The sequence below is a fragment of the Carya illinoinensis genome, chromosome 7 (genome assembly GCF_018687715.1).
Source record: "Carya illinoinensis cultivar Pawnee chromosome 7, C.illinoinensisPawnee_v1, whole genome shotgun sequence".
Classification (NCBI taxonomy): domain Eukaryota; kingdom Viridiplantae; phylum Streptophyta; class Magnoliopsida; order Fagales; family Juglandaceae; genus Carya; species Carya illinoinensis.
Window position 1 is genome coordinate 34,379,517 of NC_056758.1, and position 14,831 is coordinate 34,394,347.

A 14,831-nucleotide genomic window follows, 5' to 3' on the forward strand; every position below is an offset into this window, starting at 1 on the left:
GTCAGACGTGTCTAGAGACACTTCTTTTTTTTTTTTGAGAAAAAAAAATCAAAAAAAAGTTACTGTAAATATGTTCTTTGATCTTTATTTATACAAGCTGGTGGGGGGTGAGAGAGGCTTGATTTTCGCTAATCTTCAGTAAGATCCAGCTTGTTAGGACTCTAAATCGGACGTTATGTCAGTCGTTTTAATACCCAAACACGTATTGCAAGTGTGTATTACTTCTAATTAATTAATAATTAATGACGATTAAAATTGAATTTCGTACTAGCGCATTGTGGTTGGTAGCCCCTTCTTTGTGGATTGCAGGCCTTGGGCTCTCTACCATGCGGGCCCTTCGCAATTGTGATTTCGGCCCATTCTTCATGAGGGTCTATTCGTCCCTACAAATACTTCCAAGATTTTTATTGTTCTAATTCATGAATGGGAAGGGATTGTTCTTTGTTATAGAATTAGATTGTTCATGTTTAGGGGTGAGGAAGGTGTATTTCCTCATGCCATGTGATGATAAATTTTCTTCAGGATATATAGGTGGCCCTCAAACAGACAACAAATTAAAATTCAAGGTATTTAAAAAAAGAAAAATGAGAAAGATGGATATGATCTTAAGTATCATGCAGGGGGACCCCAAAACAAATGGAAAAGATCTAATTTTTTAATATTTTATTTATTTAGTTGTTCGGTAGGAGCTTATCAACATATATGTACATGATTCGTGGGTCATATATATTTGAATAATATTGCCAGCAATTGTTTTATTTTTTCTTCTTCAACATGATTAACATAATTACATAATACATTTATGGATCACATGGGAAACTTCAGAATTTATAACGCGGGGTACCCTCCAGGCTCCAACGTTCCCCTGATCACTAAGAACCATTTTTTTCCTTAAAATATGAAATTTTCTTCAACCCATTCCCATCCCATTCCATATCAACTGTCCACGCATACGTGTTGCACTTAGGGACTCGGTACAATTGATGGCACACCGACACACCATCTTTTTGTGTTTGGAGAATTTATTGTTTTCAATGTTTTTGGTCAAGACTCGAGCAGAAGTACCGTATGGATCTCAATGCCGAATAGCTACGTACCATTAATATATGCATCATTTTTCTTAATTAATTAATTACCAACCAGATTTCCGGATTTTACTTTGACAAAGCACTTGGTCACCGAAATGGGAGTTAATGTTAGTTATTAATTCAATTTAATCTAATTTTAAATTAAATTTAATATTTAAATATTTTATTTTTAAATTATTAAATTCATCTCAACTCAAAACTTTTTTATAAATATAATTATAATTTTTTTTAACTTTCTATAAATACATTTAAACTTATCTTAATATTTAAATATATATAAACTCATTTTAGGTAGACTTTACAAAATTCACTTTATTATCTCAACTCATTACTATTCATAAATAATTCAACTCATTTTAACTCAATATCTAAATGAGACCTTAATATTTTAAGTCTTTTTTAATAAATAAATAAATTAGTCTAACAAAATCATAATAGGCTATAACATAAATAATGTTGGCCGAAATGAACGGAACACATGAAGATAATATACAATTTGGAGCAAAACATTATATAGTTGCGCGCACCGATATACCTACTAGAGTTGCATGATATTTTGAAACGAAAAATAATATTTATAATCGTAAAATAACGTATAATATTTTGTTTGAAATTAAATAATATAATTATTGTTGAAATATATACATGTATAATAGTTTTTTTAATTAAATTATATTATTTTCATAAGTTATTTTATAAAGATATTCATCGTTTAAAATATAATTTTGTAAAATATTGTGAGAAGTGTAGTAGTGTGTTTTTCATTTTCCATCCAACAATTTGCGCCACAAACAGTACTAGCGTATCTCCGAGTCATGTTAAAATATGGACTAATCTTTTTATTCTATGCAACTTTTGTTTGCCAATTCCACACGTGATGTCACGCTGTTTTTTCTTTTTTTTTTACTTTTTTTTTCAATATTAAGTTCGGGCACAAGGTCACTCAAATTCTATTAATGTTGTTTCCAAAATATAAAATTCAATGGATTTCAATTATTTATAGTTTCTACTCCAATTCTAAGAATTACAAGAAGTTCAGTGAATATGTTATGAGAATATGAAAAGCTTGATGAATAATACAATCATTAGTATTATTGTTTCATTCAATCTCGAGCAGTAGTTCAGTTAGTCAGATTTTAAGTTTACTTCTTAATGATTATTATTTTGAATCCCTTCAAGACTATTAGAGATTTACCTGGCCGTTAATTTCAGAATCCTGTGAAATTAGTCAAAATATATGCAAGCTGGCCAGACACCCACATATATAAAAAGAAAAATAAAAATAAAAGAAAGTAATATTGTTTCATTCATATGATGTTCTTATGAAGTGGAATCATAATTTCTAAACCAATCAATCCAAAAATATTATTCATCAGAAAAAGAAAATAAGTAAATATATCTCTAAAATTCTTTTCGATTAAATAGGTTTTAGTTTTACAAACCAATAAAAAAAAAATAAAAAAAGAGGTCCCCATACCCTTAGAGGCGCCTGCGGGAAATATTTCTAGCAGTGTAAGTGTGACCACTCCCAATTACGTTTAGAGAAATGATAGTTGTAGTTATAAGTGTTTAAATATCGTGTAATTATTTTTAAAAAAATAAATAAATATAGAATTTATATAAAAAGAAATGAGTTTTTTAATAATAGACTATATATTTTTTTTAAAGTGACCGTACAAAAATTATACAATACACTTTATGACTATATATAACATTTACAGAGAAGTATATAATCGTTATTTCTATGCTAATACTATTGTCCCGACAAAATGATGAAATTATTATTTTTTTAAAAATAACCATTTTATATTCGAGTTTCTTTATGTTAATTAAATTTGAAATTGCTCATACAATATTTATCGTTACTTATACGAGTATTTAGACTGATATTAAAGTTTTAATTAATATTTTAGGAACAGTTCATGTATTAATATTTTCTAAACGCTAGACTATCAAATTCAGGTAAATTTCTGGAAAATCTTAATCCCAAAACAACTGAATTAATACTTACTATCGATTCAAGTGGTTAGATAGAAGCTTATCTAGTAGGCATTAGAAGGTACACTAGTAGGTTTACCATTCTCATAAAGTTATAAACACTGAAAAATTCCCTCTAAAATATTTTCGGATGAATTTAAAATCTTTCTAATTTGAACATTTTATAAAATAATTTATAATATTAATATCGTTTTAAGGAAAAAGTTTTGAATTAAAATGGGTATCGCTTTTCATTACAATTCATTTGATGCGTTGACGTGGCAGAATTTGCTTCTCTGTGGCTTGGTGGCTCTAAGCACGGGCACATTTCTATCATCAGGGGCTGAAGTATTTCTCTTCGAGAAATTCCCAAACGAGACTGGTCTTCACTCCGCATGCTTGTTGAAACCCTAACTTCAGCTTGGCTAGACGCCCATTCTCTTTGCCCAAAGGTATGCTAATTTCTTTACCTCTTTTATTCAATTTATTCACCCTACTGTTAAATCAATGCAAAAACCCTAGCTATTTGCTTCTGGAAATTTCCTTCGTCATATATTTACATGAAGTTTTTTTATCGGATTAATATATATAGCTAAGAGTAGTTGCACATTATAGTTGTAGTTTTGTGCGTTTTGATTAGTCTTCCAGGTTGATCTTTTTGAAATGTAGCTCCCTTTGTTGAAATTGAACTGGCTGTTGTGGATTCCGCGCAGTAGCCGCTTCTGCCAATGCTTAGAATTTCTTCGTAGTTCGGTGACATCGATTCAAGTTCTTACAGTTTGTGCGGGGCCCCAGTGTTTGGGTTTAAAATTTGGAATATCTAAAATAGGGCTGTCTTGTCAGCCGCTCCAAAATGTAATGTACTGTACTGTAATCTAGTTCGTATGAAGTTTGTGATGTATTATTCTCTCATGTGCATGAGTGCATGCTAAATTTATATGGTGCATGGTATATAAGTAGTGAGTTGACGGTATATAGAGCAATGCACTAGGAGTAATTAATTAACCCGATGATTATGTATTTTTGAGTTTTTTCAACTTGATTAGTAAGGTGATCTTAGATGATGTGTGAATAGTAGTGAAAAAGTGGTGAAAAAGTAATGATAAACTATTGAATAGTAGTGGAGTGATCACAGCCTTAAGATCTATTTGTCTTTAAAAATTATTCTTTGAATGGTTTTTTCTTGGGTTGCTTTGATGATTTGGTCACATTTTGCTCCTTGGACACATTTTGACGTGGGAGTGTGGTGTGGAGGAAGAGAATCAGTCATGGTTCTCTCCTTTGATTTGCAGGACTTCATTATTCGTGCTCGAGTGCTGAAGCTTTACAGGAATGCGCTCCGGACTGCTCAGAGAGCCCCTACTCATGCTAGAGGTGAAATGATGCACTTGAGAATATTCTTTTTGTAAGTAATAGGATAAGAATAATGTTTCTAGAGGAAGTTACTGAGGAGGACAGACTTCAGTTAGTATGGAGCAATTTGGTTCTTTGTGGCTGCCAAGGCTTGAAGCTGTTCAAATGATTGCTTTTGTGGGTTGGTTGAGAGCTTGCGTTTCCTAGTTGTAAGCATTATATTTTTCTGGTGTTCTGTTTCCTCAGAAGAATTTCATCCACTGAAGTCTTCCTTTACAACTTCGAAGCGCCCTTGTTTATTGGAAGGTTTTCACTTTTACGTGTGCTTGGACATAGCAACATAATGTACGGATTCCTGTTATACCATATTGCTTCTGTCAGACCAAATTGCTCGGTACTTTGAAACCTGGGCTGACCAAAACACCAAATTGCTCCGTACTTTCTGCAGAACACCAATAATACCAAATGGTAGTCTGATAAAGCTCCGTGCCAGCATTGACTGGAGTAGGTTTCAGTTAGTTACTAACGCAGCTCGTCAAATTTCTGTGCCAATCTGGTATGTTCTCGTACAAAGATACTTAGGTAACATTTGTCTGTGACTTTTCCTTCCAGTAAGACCCAGGAAATATTTGTATAGATTAATTTTTAATCTCCTATTGTTTTGGAAACCCAAAGCTCGAGACAAACCATTGCAACGACAACTATTTCTCTTGCCTCCTGCATATGTTTAGATTGAGTTCATTACTATGAAGCTGTTTCCTGGCAAGAGTCCCTGATAAGAAGCAGGTGTTTAAGCTGCTAAGCTAGGAAGAACTTCCATGCGAGGTTCCAGCTAGACCACAGAACTCTGCTATATGGTCATTTCCTTTTGAATTAATAAGTATTCATTAAGTTATAATCCTGGTAAAATAAACATTTTTGAAGACTTCCTATCCAGTTGATTTGAATTCCTCTTAGTTTTCAGATTTTTGTTAGATATTTTTTGGACTCAGCATCAAACTCATTATCCCATGTTAACATCATTCAAATATTGTATGCTTTTCCATAATAATTGGATGAATGCAAATCCGATGGAACTGACCAAAATTCAATGGGTCTTTCAGCTGAATTAAGACAGACAATTAGACAGGAGATGGAGATTAACCGGAACTGCAATGATAAGCAAAGGATTCGTTTTCTGATTAGTGAAGGATTGGAGAGATTGAAAAGTCTCGATGAGATGCTTGACATGCAAGGCCACTGATAGCGGAGTTGACGCTCGTAGAATTTTTTGGATGTCTTCCTCTTCCAAAGGACTGACGGTTGGAGTGATTGCAATGTAATGTACTTTCCCATGTACATTGCAACCCGGAAATGGTTTTTGTATTTTATTTTTATTATTGAGCTGTCGTCTATTTGCTCGACAATAAAACATGTACTGTGTGGACATTTCAATGACATCTGCCCATGCTGGGAGTATACTGGTTGGAGGCTTTGGGTTTCATATGTCCACAATTACAATTTTGGGACATATTATGTGCATCCATATTCACTTGGCTAAGAACGGGTGAGCAAGTTCAATTTCAGTCAAATTTGGTACTTTTATTTGAAAAAACTATGATTTGTTATACATGCTGATGCTTCGGATGAAGCAGACATTTCAGAGATATCGTAAAACATTGTTTGACACACAGTGCTCTTATTGTACTCTTGTTGTCTTAAACTTCTGCAGTAAGGGTGCAAACTGCAAAGCAATGCCCTTCCGTTCCTACTAAGCTGGATTCTTTCTTTTTTCATGTTATCATATGATCAAAAGGGAAAAATGAAACACGAAGAATGTGACCTTAAATTTTTCTGCTTTTGAATAGTGAAAAGTGTTAATGGAGGAACCATTGACCCTGGTGGCTCATTTGAGAGCTTGGGTTGCCGTTCTTTGATGGTACTAACAGCACCTGAAAGCTATTCATTTACGTTGCGTTCTATTCAACCAGAAACTCATCCGCTCAAGTACACAAAGGTTGAAATTATCCAATCAATCATCTTTGTTCAAGGCTTTACAGGAAATTTCACAACGACATGAACTTTTTCATCCGGAAAGCAGTAACCAAGTTGAAACAATGATTTTGAAATCTGACGATCAAGTTGAACCTAGTTGAGACAGTCAATCCCATGTTTTCACAAACTACTAGCTGTGATATCTATTATAATAAAAATAAAAAAGTTCAAACACACATACTTTGCTAGCTGGTGTGGTGTTAGAAACTTAGGAATCCGCAGAATATTTAGTGTATCAATAAAAAGGTTTGCAAATGAAGTTTTTCTGTCACAATGGTCCGACATACAAGTTTCAAGCACATGAATACCAGCATTACAAAAACAATTACAACATAATCCGAGTCAAAAATAATCGCGAGAGAATGAGAGATCAAGGACCACCTAATTCGGCTCATAGGTGCAAAAGAAAGCTGCTTGCCTGCCTACTTTTTTTTTTTATAGGTGCCTGCCTACTTCTACAAAGGGCGCGAAGCAAATCCCCTATCCACCATCTTCTCCACTAACTCCTCGTGCTTCTTTAACTGCCCTGCATTCCTTAGTTGCTGAAGAACCAACTCATAATCATGTGTGCTGGGTTTTAAACACTTCTCTTCAATCATCTCCCTGAAAAACTTGTAGGCATTGTTCCAATGCCCCATCCCACAATACATCGAGATTAAAACCCGGTAAGTATTCACATTAGGCTCGATATCATTCTCATCCATTTCCTTCTTAAGCTTGAGAACCATATCGGTTGATTTCGAGTCCGCAAACATCCGCATCAATATATTGTAGGTCACCGTGTTTGGCCTACAGTTCGCTTCCTTCATCTTAGCATACATTCGATGAGCACCATTCACATCCCGTAACTTCACAATGGACCTAAATATCAAATTAAAAGTTGAGGCGTTCGGGCTACACCCTTTCTTAATCATCAAATTCAGCACCTTAATTGCTTCCTCAAGATTATCATCCCGGCAATGTGTCTCTATAAGAAAATTATACGTAATCATGTCAGCGGGGCATCCGAGCCTCTTCATCTGATTATACACTTGCAAGACCTTTTCAGTCCGCCCGGCCTTCACATGAACCCGCATTAGGTTATTGAAAGTTATGGAATTCGGGCTACATCCCGTATCAATCATTTCGGCAAACACATCGTAGGCACGCGTAACTTGCCCGCACCTACACAACGCGTCGATCACAATACTGTAAGTGTACACATTGGGCTTAATCTCTGCCATCTTCATTTCCCCAAACACCCTCTCGGCCTCCGAAATATTACCCGCCCGACACCACCCGTGAACCAAGCTCGTATACACAACAACATCGGGTTCAAACCTATCCTTCAAGCTATCAAAGAATGTCTGAGCCTCCTCTGCCCTTCTTTTCTTACACAAAATACCAATCACGATCGAAAACGCAATCTTATCGGGCTTACAACCATACTCCTCCATTCGATTAAACGCGTGCACCGCCTCCGCTGCCAGACCGGCCCGAACGTACCGGCGAACAAGGATAGAGAATGTCTCGATGGTGATTTCCACGTTCCTAGCTTTCATGGAATCAATCACGTGCCAGGCCAAGTCAAACTGGCGAACCTTCCCGGCAAGGTCGACCATCTCGTTGTAGTGCTCGGCGGGGAAGTGGACGGCCAATTCCTCGCGAGCAGTGGCCCAGTTGAAGAACGCCAGGGCTTGGAGGAAGGGGATGCCGTGGCGGACCCCACCGCATTTCTCAATGACGCGGCGGACGATGGAGGGGGTGACTGAATGGACGGTGGAGATGTGGGAGAAGTCGTGGGATAATGTGGGAATGGTGAAATTAGGGTTAGGCGGAGTGGGGTTAGGGTGAGGGTTGGGGTTTTTGCGGTGGTGGTCTTTGATTAGGGCGTGGAGTTTGTCGGCAATAAGGGTTTCTTCGGGGGTTAAGCATTTAGTGATAGGGGCAGTTTTGGAATGATTTTCTGCATCATCCTCTTCCTCTTGAAGGCGTGCTTCGGAGGTTGAAGAAGAAAATGAATAGGCTTTGATTTTGAGTACACCCTGAGAAATATAGTTGTTGGGTAAACGTAGCTTTGATTTCATTAAAGCCATTGAATAGCTTCGTTTAAGAGGGTTCGTCTCTCCAAAGACTTCCTCACGCTGCGCGACTGACGAATGGGAGGGACTAGGGAGCGCAATTGCAACTGCAGTCTGCACTGACTGGGGAGGGAACAGAACAGCGAAGAGGTCAGATTCACCTTCAACACGACGCCGTTTGCGTTTTAATGTTTAATTAAGTACGAATTTTAAGGTGAGATGAGATAATTATTTTATTTTATTTTATTTTTTTTATGACAGATTTTTTATGATAGAAAAGAAATAATTTTATATGGAAGTTGAATAAAATATTATTATAATATTATTTTTTAGTATTATTATTATTTTAAAATTAAAAAAATTAAATGATTTATTATATTTTATATAAAAATTTTAAAAAATTATAATAATAAAATAAGAAGAAATAAAACTTTTTTACCATCAAATCGGGCCTTAGAGAAACCAATGAAACGTTGTTGTGGAGTCTGGACTTGGTTCAATGAAACTTTGGCTGGGTTGGGTTAATATAGAAGGCTTGAACATCAATGGTGCGCAGATTGTGTTAAACAAATGTGTTAAATAGATTTTTTCTTTATAAATTTCAATAATTTAGGAATTCAACCTAAAGTTTCACCTTTCTCTTCAAATATATTCTAATAATTATTTATTATTCATTTATTTATCTAATTATTCTTTCTTTGTATTTTTAAATAATTTATTTACATATATCATAAACTCCACATTTCATTGTTCTTCACCGATCAAACAATTACAATCTGAAAATGACTATACCGTATTATTTAAAAAAACCTTTCAGAGAGCTATATTAAAGTACAATTATACATCATACCTTTAAGATAGATTAAAGAAATTTATATAATTTTCTATCGTTTGATAGCTACCTAGTAACTCGTTGATAACCTCTCTTTTCTACCTTTCGATAATCAAGTAGAAAAAATAATATATATATTTTTAAAAAAAGTAATGCTGTTATGTAGTTGGTTGAAATTATATTATAAAATGAAGGGTAGTAAATCTAGAATATGAGTATGCAATCTGTTGGGATTTAATTTTCGAAGAGTTTTATTCAAAGATAGAGAATGAATATGGGCATCGGGAAGTTGCCGTGAATGTTACAAGTTTTATACAGAATTAACTGCTCCCCCTTGAACACTCTCTGTAGTCCGTCATTCGACTTGAGGGACCGCCGCCCTGGCCGAAAAAAGGTTAAATATAAGTAACATATAATTGGGTAGCCAAAACTCTGTGGTCGCATGCGAAAAAATTATAGAAAAATAATATTTATAATTATAGAATGTGCAAGTCTCATATTTTTTTTTTAAAAAATGAGTAAATATGAGACCTGTATAAAATAATTAATATTTTAACAATAGACTTATGAACTCTTTTTCCTAAGGAATACGTGATGTTTACACAATTTGTTAAGGACGTGTCTCACTACAGCTTATACGACCGTTTATCTGTAAATATTAAGAAAATTCTAGCGTGATATATTTGAGAATACTCCGATGCTTAAATTAGTTCAATGCATCTCTTAAGTAATTCAGAATTCAAAAGATCATTTATTTTTAGAATTACCTAGTATATATAGAGAATGCATGTTGGATTAGATCACCATTATATGAGATTACTTTCATGTAATGTTTATCCTATGATGTGTTTATCCTGTGTTATGTTTATCGACTTAGATCATCTCTACGTAACTGAAATGGTTACATACGTGCATGAGACTTGCTTCTTCCTAAATAAAGGGGTATGTAGTGTGTAGATCCCTTGTTAGGCCTTTCAATTTGAGCCTGTTTATAGAGGACTTTCATACTAGACTTAAATAAAAAATGGGCCCTCCACAATTCATAAATGTATATAACATTCATAAATGTATATATCATTATTCAATACGAAGGTTACAGATTGAAGGTAAAATACTATAGACAGTCCAAATAATTATTGATGGCAGATGAGTTCGAATAATTCTGTCACATAAACCAATTTGAAACCGAAAACAACTCCAATTCTACTTCCCGCACATGTATTTAATTCCCTGCCACCACGTTCCCATATATGGTAATTAAAGTTGGTTCGAGTAATATCACTCCGAAATTGTGAGCACCTATTTTCTCTAAATTATATGTAGCTAGTTACGAAAATCACTTGGGGGGAAAAGCCAGCCAAGCAACTATACATGGCATGATTACAACGGTAAAGAAATAAATATATTTTTAAATAACACAACAAAATTACGTGGCTCTTTCCCATGATTATGGTTTCCATATTTGGTGTTTCCTTTCCCTAATTGGAAAAGGTAATGCAAGAATCTTAATTGAGGGCTTAAGTCATTGATTCTATTATTTCTTCAACAGTTGAGCATCTGTCTCTACTTCTCTTTGTGCACGTTGAAGATGGATAGTGCGAAGCAATCGAGGCTAATGCCGTTGACGGATCTGATGCCACTGCAACCATGGAAGACGCCGGCGCCACTGTTCCCTGAGAATTACCAAAATAGGCAGTATATTAAGCTTAAGAAGCCGGTGGTTAGAGACGGAAACAAGGTTTTTTGGCAACCCGAGACATTAGTGAAGAGAGATGATGAGGACGAGTACTTGGATGTTGAAATACCATACGAAGGAGTCTTTGAATTCTTCGACAAGTGTATAATCAAGCGTATTAGAGTATGGGTTGACAAGATATATAATTGGTGAGGTTTTTAGCATACCAAGGTCTGAGAGTTTTAGAACATGAATAGTAGTCCTCATCCTCTCCCGTCTTTGCAGTTGTCTTCCGGAATTTTCTTTGCTGATTAAGAAAATCTGGGAGTATGTACAGTTTTTGATTGGCTAATTCTTCGCATACCAATTTGATGAATGAAAATACATTTTTTTTTTCTGCTCTCTCTCTCTCTCTTCTAAAAATTTATTATAAATTATTCCTAAATATTACTTAAATATAAATACATTTTAATTTCACATTTTTAACTATTTTATTTAACCGAGATCTAATAATTCTAATTTTTTCAAACTTTTAAATAAAACACAAAAAATACTATTTTTTCAAATTTTAAAATAAAAATTATATTCAGAAGTGTATAAAACCACCGCCGGTTCCGACTATGACTCCTATATGTAAACTAAATATATTTAAAATTGTAATATAAGTGTTAGCTGTCTGGGTGGCCTAATGGTTGAGAGAGTGTTTTGCAAATAGTCAATCCTACATTTGAGCCCCCATACAGATCGATTTACCCTAAAATGGTTTATTACGTTGACTGCGGCCTACCTCTCCACTTCCTCCACCACTTGCTCCTCCATGGCTCTATATCACAGTCTCAAGTTCTCAACCCCCAACTAGACTCTCCCTCTCCGTAAAACCCTTTTTTCTCTACCCTCAATCTTAAATTGTCTTTCTCTACTGTCATGGTTGAGCTTTTCGACCGTTTCCTTGAGCACGAAGCACCACAATCTCGTGCTTTGTTGCACCAAAGTAAACTACAATAATCAATGTTATTGTGATTTTTTTTTTCTCTTTTTTGATTAAGATTGTGGGTTTGGTTGCTGATCAGTGAATGTTTGGCGGCTTCTTGGAATTTCGGATGAATATTTGGAAGAATTTGACTCTCTCTCTCTCTGTGGCTCCAACATTCCAATCAAGGCCTCTATCTTTTTCTGTCACCAAATATAAATATTGTTTCAGCTACAGGTACCTATATAGTTAGACTCCGCAAGCTTTAATTAGACTCAAAAAGTACATAAAAATTAATAAAATGATGCCCCCTTTATATGGTCTGATGGGACCGATTCGAATCTTTTTAACGGAGGTGAACAAGGATAGTATTGAATTCCTTTTGGGTAGGCCCCTAATTATTTGTCCATGGACTTGTAAACACTTCCTTGGTTTGGTCACAAAACACGTCATTTCGACGCGGTTGAATTCTAAGCAACACGAGAATCATACAGTATTAAATATTATTAGGAGATCACACCATATTAATTATTTCATTTAAAAGATTACGCCGCATTAAATAAAGCCTAATAGAAGGGATTCTAGAAGGGCATCCGTATTTATTCAACTTTTTTTTTTTTCTATTTATCCAAAATCCCATAAAACATATTAACTTTAAATTTTTTACTACTATTCACTAATAATCTAATATCATTACTAGGCCTAAAGCTCTACATGCCAACTAAGGTTGTAGATTTGGACATTATTTTTTTGGTCCAGTTCGAACCTGGATATCTAGGTGAATCTAGATAGTTATCTACCCGTATTGAACCTGGCGGGTATAGGTACAGAAACCGGATTGGGTATGCGACACCCGATATCCGCATCATGCTTTTTCTATAGAAACGTCATTTTGTAATGAAATTACACACCCATGTCATTCATCTCTCTCTCTCTCTCTCTCTCTCTCTCTCTCTCTCTCTCTCTCTCTCTCTCTCTCTGGTGTTGCCAAAACCCTAACTCAAACTTTTGAGCTGATGTCGTCACCGATTTCCTTCTACGACTTATGTAGAGTGTAAGGGTGAAAACCAATAGTCTTAGTGTTGTTTTGGTCCAAAATTGAAACTGCACTGATAAGGAAATTATCTGATTATCTTGATCGAAATCGGCCAGTGAATGGGAAGAAAACTGTCGACATCGGTCTCAGTTTTCTTTCGATCGGTTCACTAGCATGATCGGTGGCGCGATGAGAGAGAGAGAGTGAAGAGTGAGAAAGTAAGAGAGAAATGAGATCGGGAGGGAGAAGAAGAGGAGGGGAGGGGTTTATTCGAACCCTAATTCCAAACGACGCCGTTTGATTAATTAAACTAAACAACATTGTTTTAATTAAAATACAAATATATATATATATATATATATATATATATAAATAGTATAACGGTTGGTTCACCAATTTGAACTTGATTCATATCGAGACCAAACCGGACCGGCGTCGGTTCTTCAAATTGCCACCACATCCAGACCGGTTTTACACTAGCTTCTGCCAGTTTCAGTTGATCCCGATCGGTTTACGACTTCTTGTACAGCCCTAGTAGAGCGCCCAAACACTTTTTAGGCCAACTCATTTCTGTTATCCATCGGTCCAATGCACTGGCCTAATCCCATAGAGGGAAAAGCCAAAATAATGTAGTTGTCCTGTTGTTGTTCGCCACCTTGACTCATTCCCTTAATCCCCTCTCTTCCCGGCATCGTCCCACACAATGTTATGAGCTGGGTGAAGGAATCTGTGGGTTATCACGTAGGCCAAGTAGGCATAGGGATTCATTTAATTGTTATGGGCACTATTGTCCATTTGAATGTTTGGAATGTTATTTTATGTTGAAGTGGGTCTTGGGCCATTGTGCCTATGTTGCCGTATACTTGGGGAGTTTGTTGCCTTTGTTTATCTATTTAATGAAACGTGGAATCTAATAAAATATATCTTTTGGTTCATTTATTTCGTGTGAATATGGAGGTCTGCTGGCTCCTTGAATTGCCAATAAATTATATGTTATATAATTACTTAGTTCGTAATAAGTGGTCTTAGAGTCATGTTCTTATACAATGGTAGAGGGTACTCGTCATAATCAATTTGCTGATGTATTGTCTACTTTGAAAGGCAAGACAACTCAATTGAGAGAAAAATGGAAGCGGCACTGGCAATTGCTAGAGACGATACTGAAGCATATTAATAAATTGGCAGCAAACTACGATCAATTGTTTGTTACAACAAGGGCTAATAATTCAAGTGAGAGCTCCTTAAGTCCTTTAAACCGGTGATGAAAATTAGTGGTGATCCGTTGTTTGATGGAAATGCAAGAATTCAAGTTCGGATTAAGCTGGATTTTCCAATGTTTGATGGTTTGGGACACATGGAATGGATTCTCATTGCTCAACAATTTTATGCTTATTGTGATACTCTGGAAGAACACAAATTGAAAATTGCTTCATTCCATATAAAAGGTAAGTCTCTCTCATGGTATTGTTGGTTGATGAATTTCAACCTAATTCATTCCTGCATGTGAGGAATTTGTGGTGACACTCAAGGTCCGTTTTGGGCCTTCGGCCAATAAGGATTTGATTGGAGCTTTCACAAAACTCCGATAGACAGACTCAGGTGAAAAATACCAAACTTACTTTGAGATATAATCTAATAGGATCGGTGGGCTTATCGAGAAGTTTTGCATTAGCACTTTTTTTAGTGGGCTACGAGATTAGAGTTAGAAAGTTATGAATTTTGAATTTAATAGTTTCAGCATATCAAGAGCTGATACATGGATAAATAAGTATTTTATATGTTTTTTTAAGTACAATTAGTATTTCT

At 35.4% G+C, this 14,831-nt stretch overlaps 2 protein-coding genes across 5 annotated transcripts; one reads left to right on the top strand and one right to left on the bottom strand.

Moving 5' to 3' along the window:
* The first annotated feature begins 3,328 nt into the window (after positions 1–3,328).
* Positions 3,329–5,804, top strand: LOC122317241 (LYR motif-containing protein 2). Of its 4 annotated transcripts, XM_043134220.1 has the most exons (4): positions 4,438–4,567; positions 4,665–4,763; positions 4,867–4,974; positions 5,522–5,658. In XM_043134220.1, the coding sequence occupies exons 1-4, from the start codon at positions 4,536–4,538 to the stop codon at positions 5,523–5,525; spliced, it is 243 nt and encodes an 80-aa protein (XP_042990154.1). In that variant the 5' UTR covers positions 4,438–4,535; the 3' UTR covers positions 5,526–5,658. The 4 variants fall into 4 exon arrangements, with proteins under 4 accessions (XP_042990153.1, XP_042990152.1, XP_042990151.1 ...); XM_043134219.1 differs by lacking the exons at positions 4,665–4,763; positions 4,867–4,974 and adding an exon at positions 3,329–3,517 and having other exon boundaries at positions 4,332–4,439; positions 5,522–5,804; XM_043134218.1 differs by lacking the exons at positions 4,665–4,763; positions 4,867–4,974 and adding an exon at positions 3,330–3,517 and having other exon boundaries at positions 4,320–4,439; positions 5,522–5,804.
* An 843-nt stretch (positions 5,805–6,647) lies between these two features.
* LOC122317267 (pentatricopeptide repeat-containing protein At1g20300, mitochondrial) lies at positions 6,648–8,666 on the bottom strand. The gene has a single exon (XM_043134255.1). It carries the CDS (start codon positions 8,525–8,527, stop codon positions 6,908–6,910), a length of 1,620 nt encoding a protein of 539 aa, XP_042990189.1. The 5' UTR covers positions 8,528–8,666; the 3' UTR covers positions 6,648–6,907.
* Between the last annotated feature and the right edge of the window lie 6,165 nt (positions 8,667–14,831).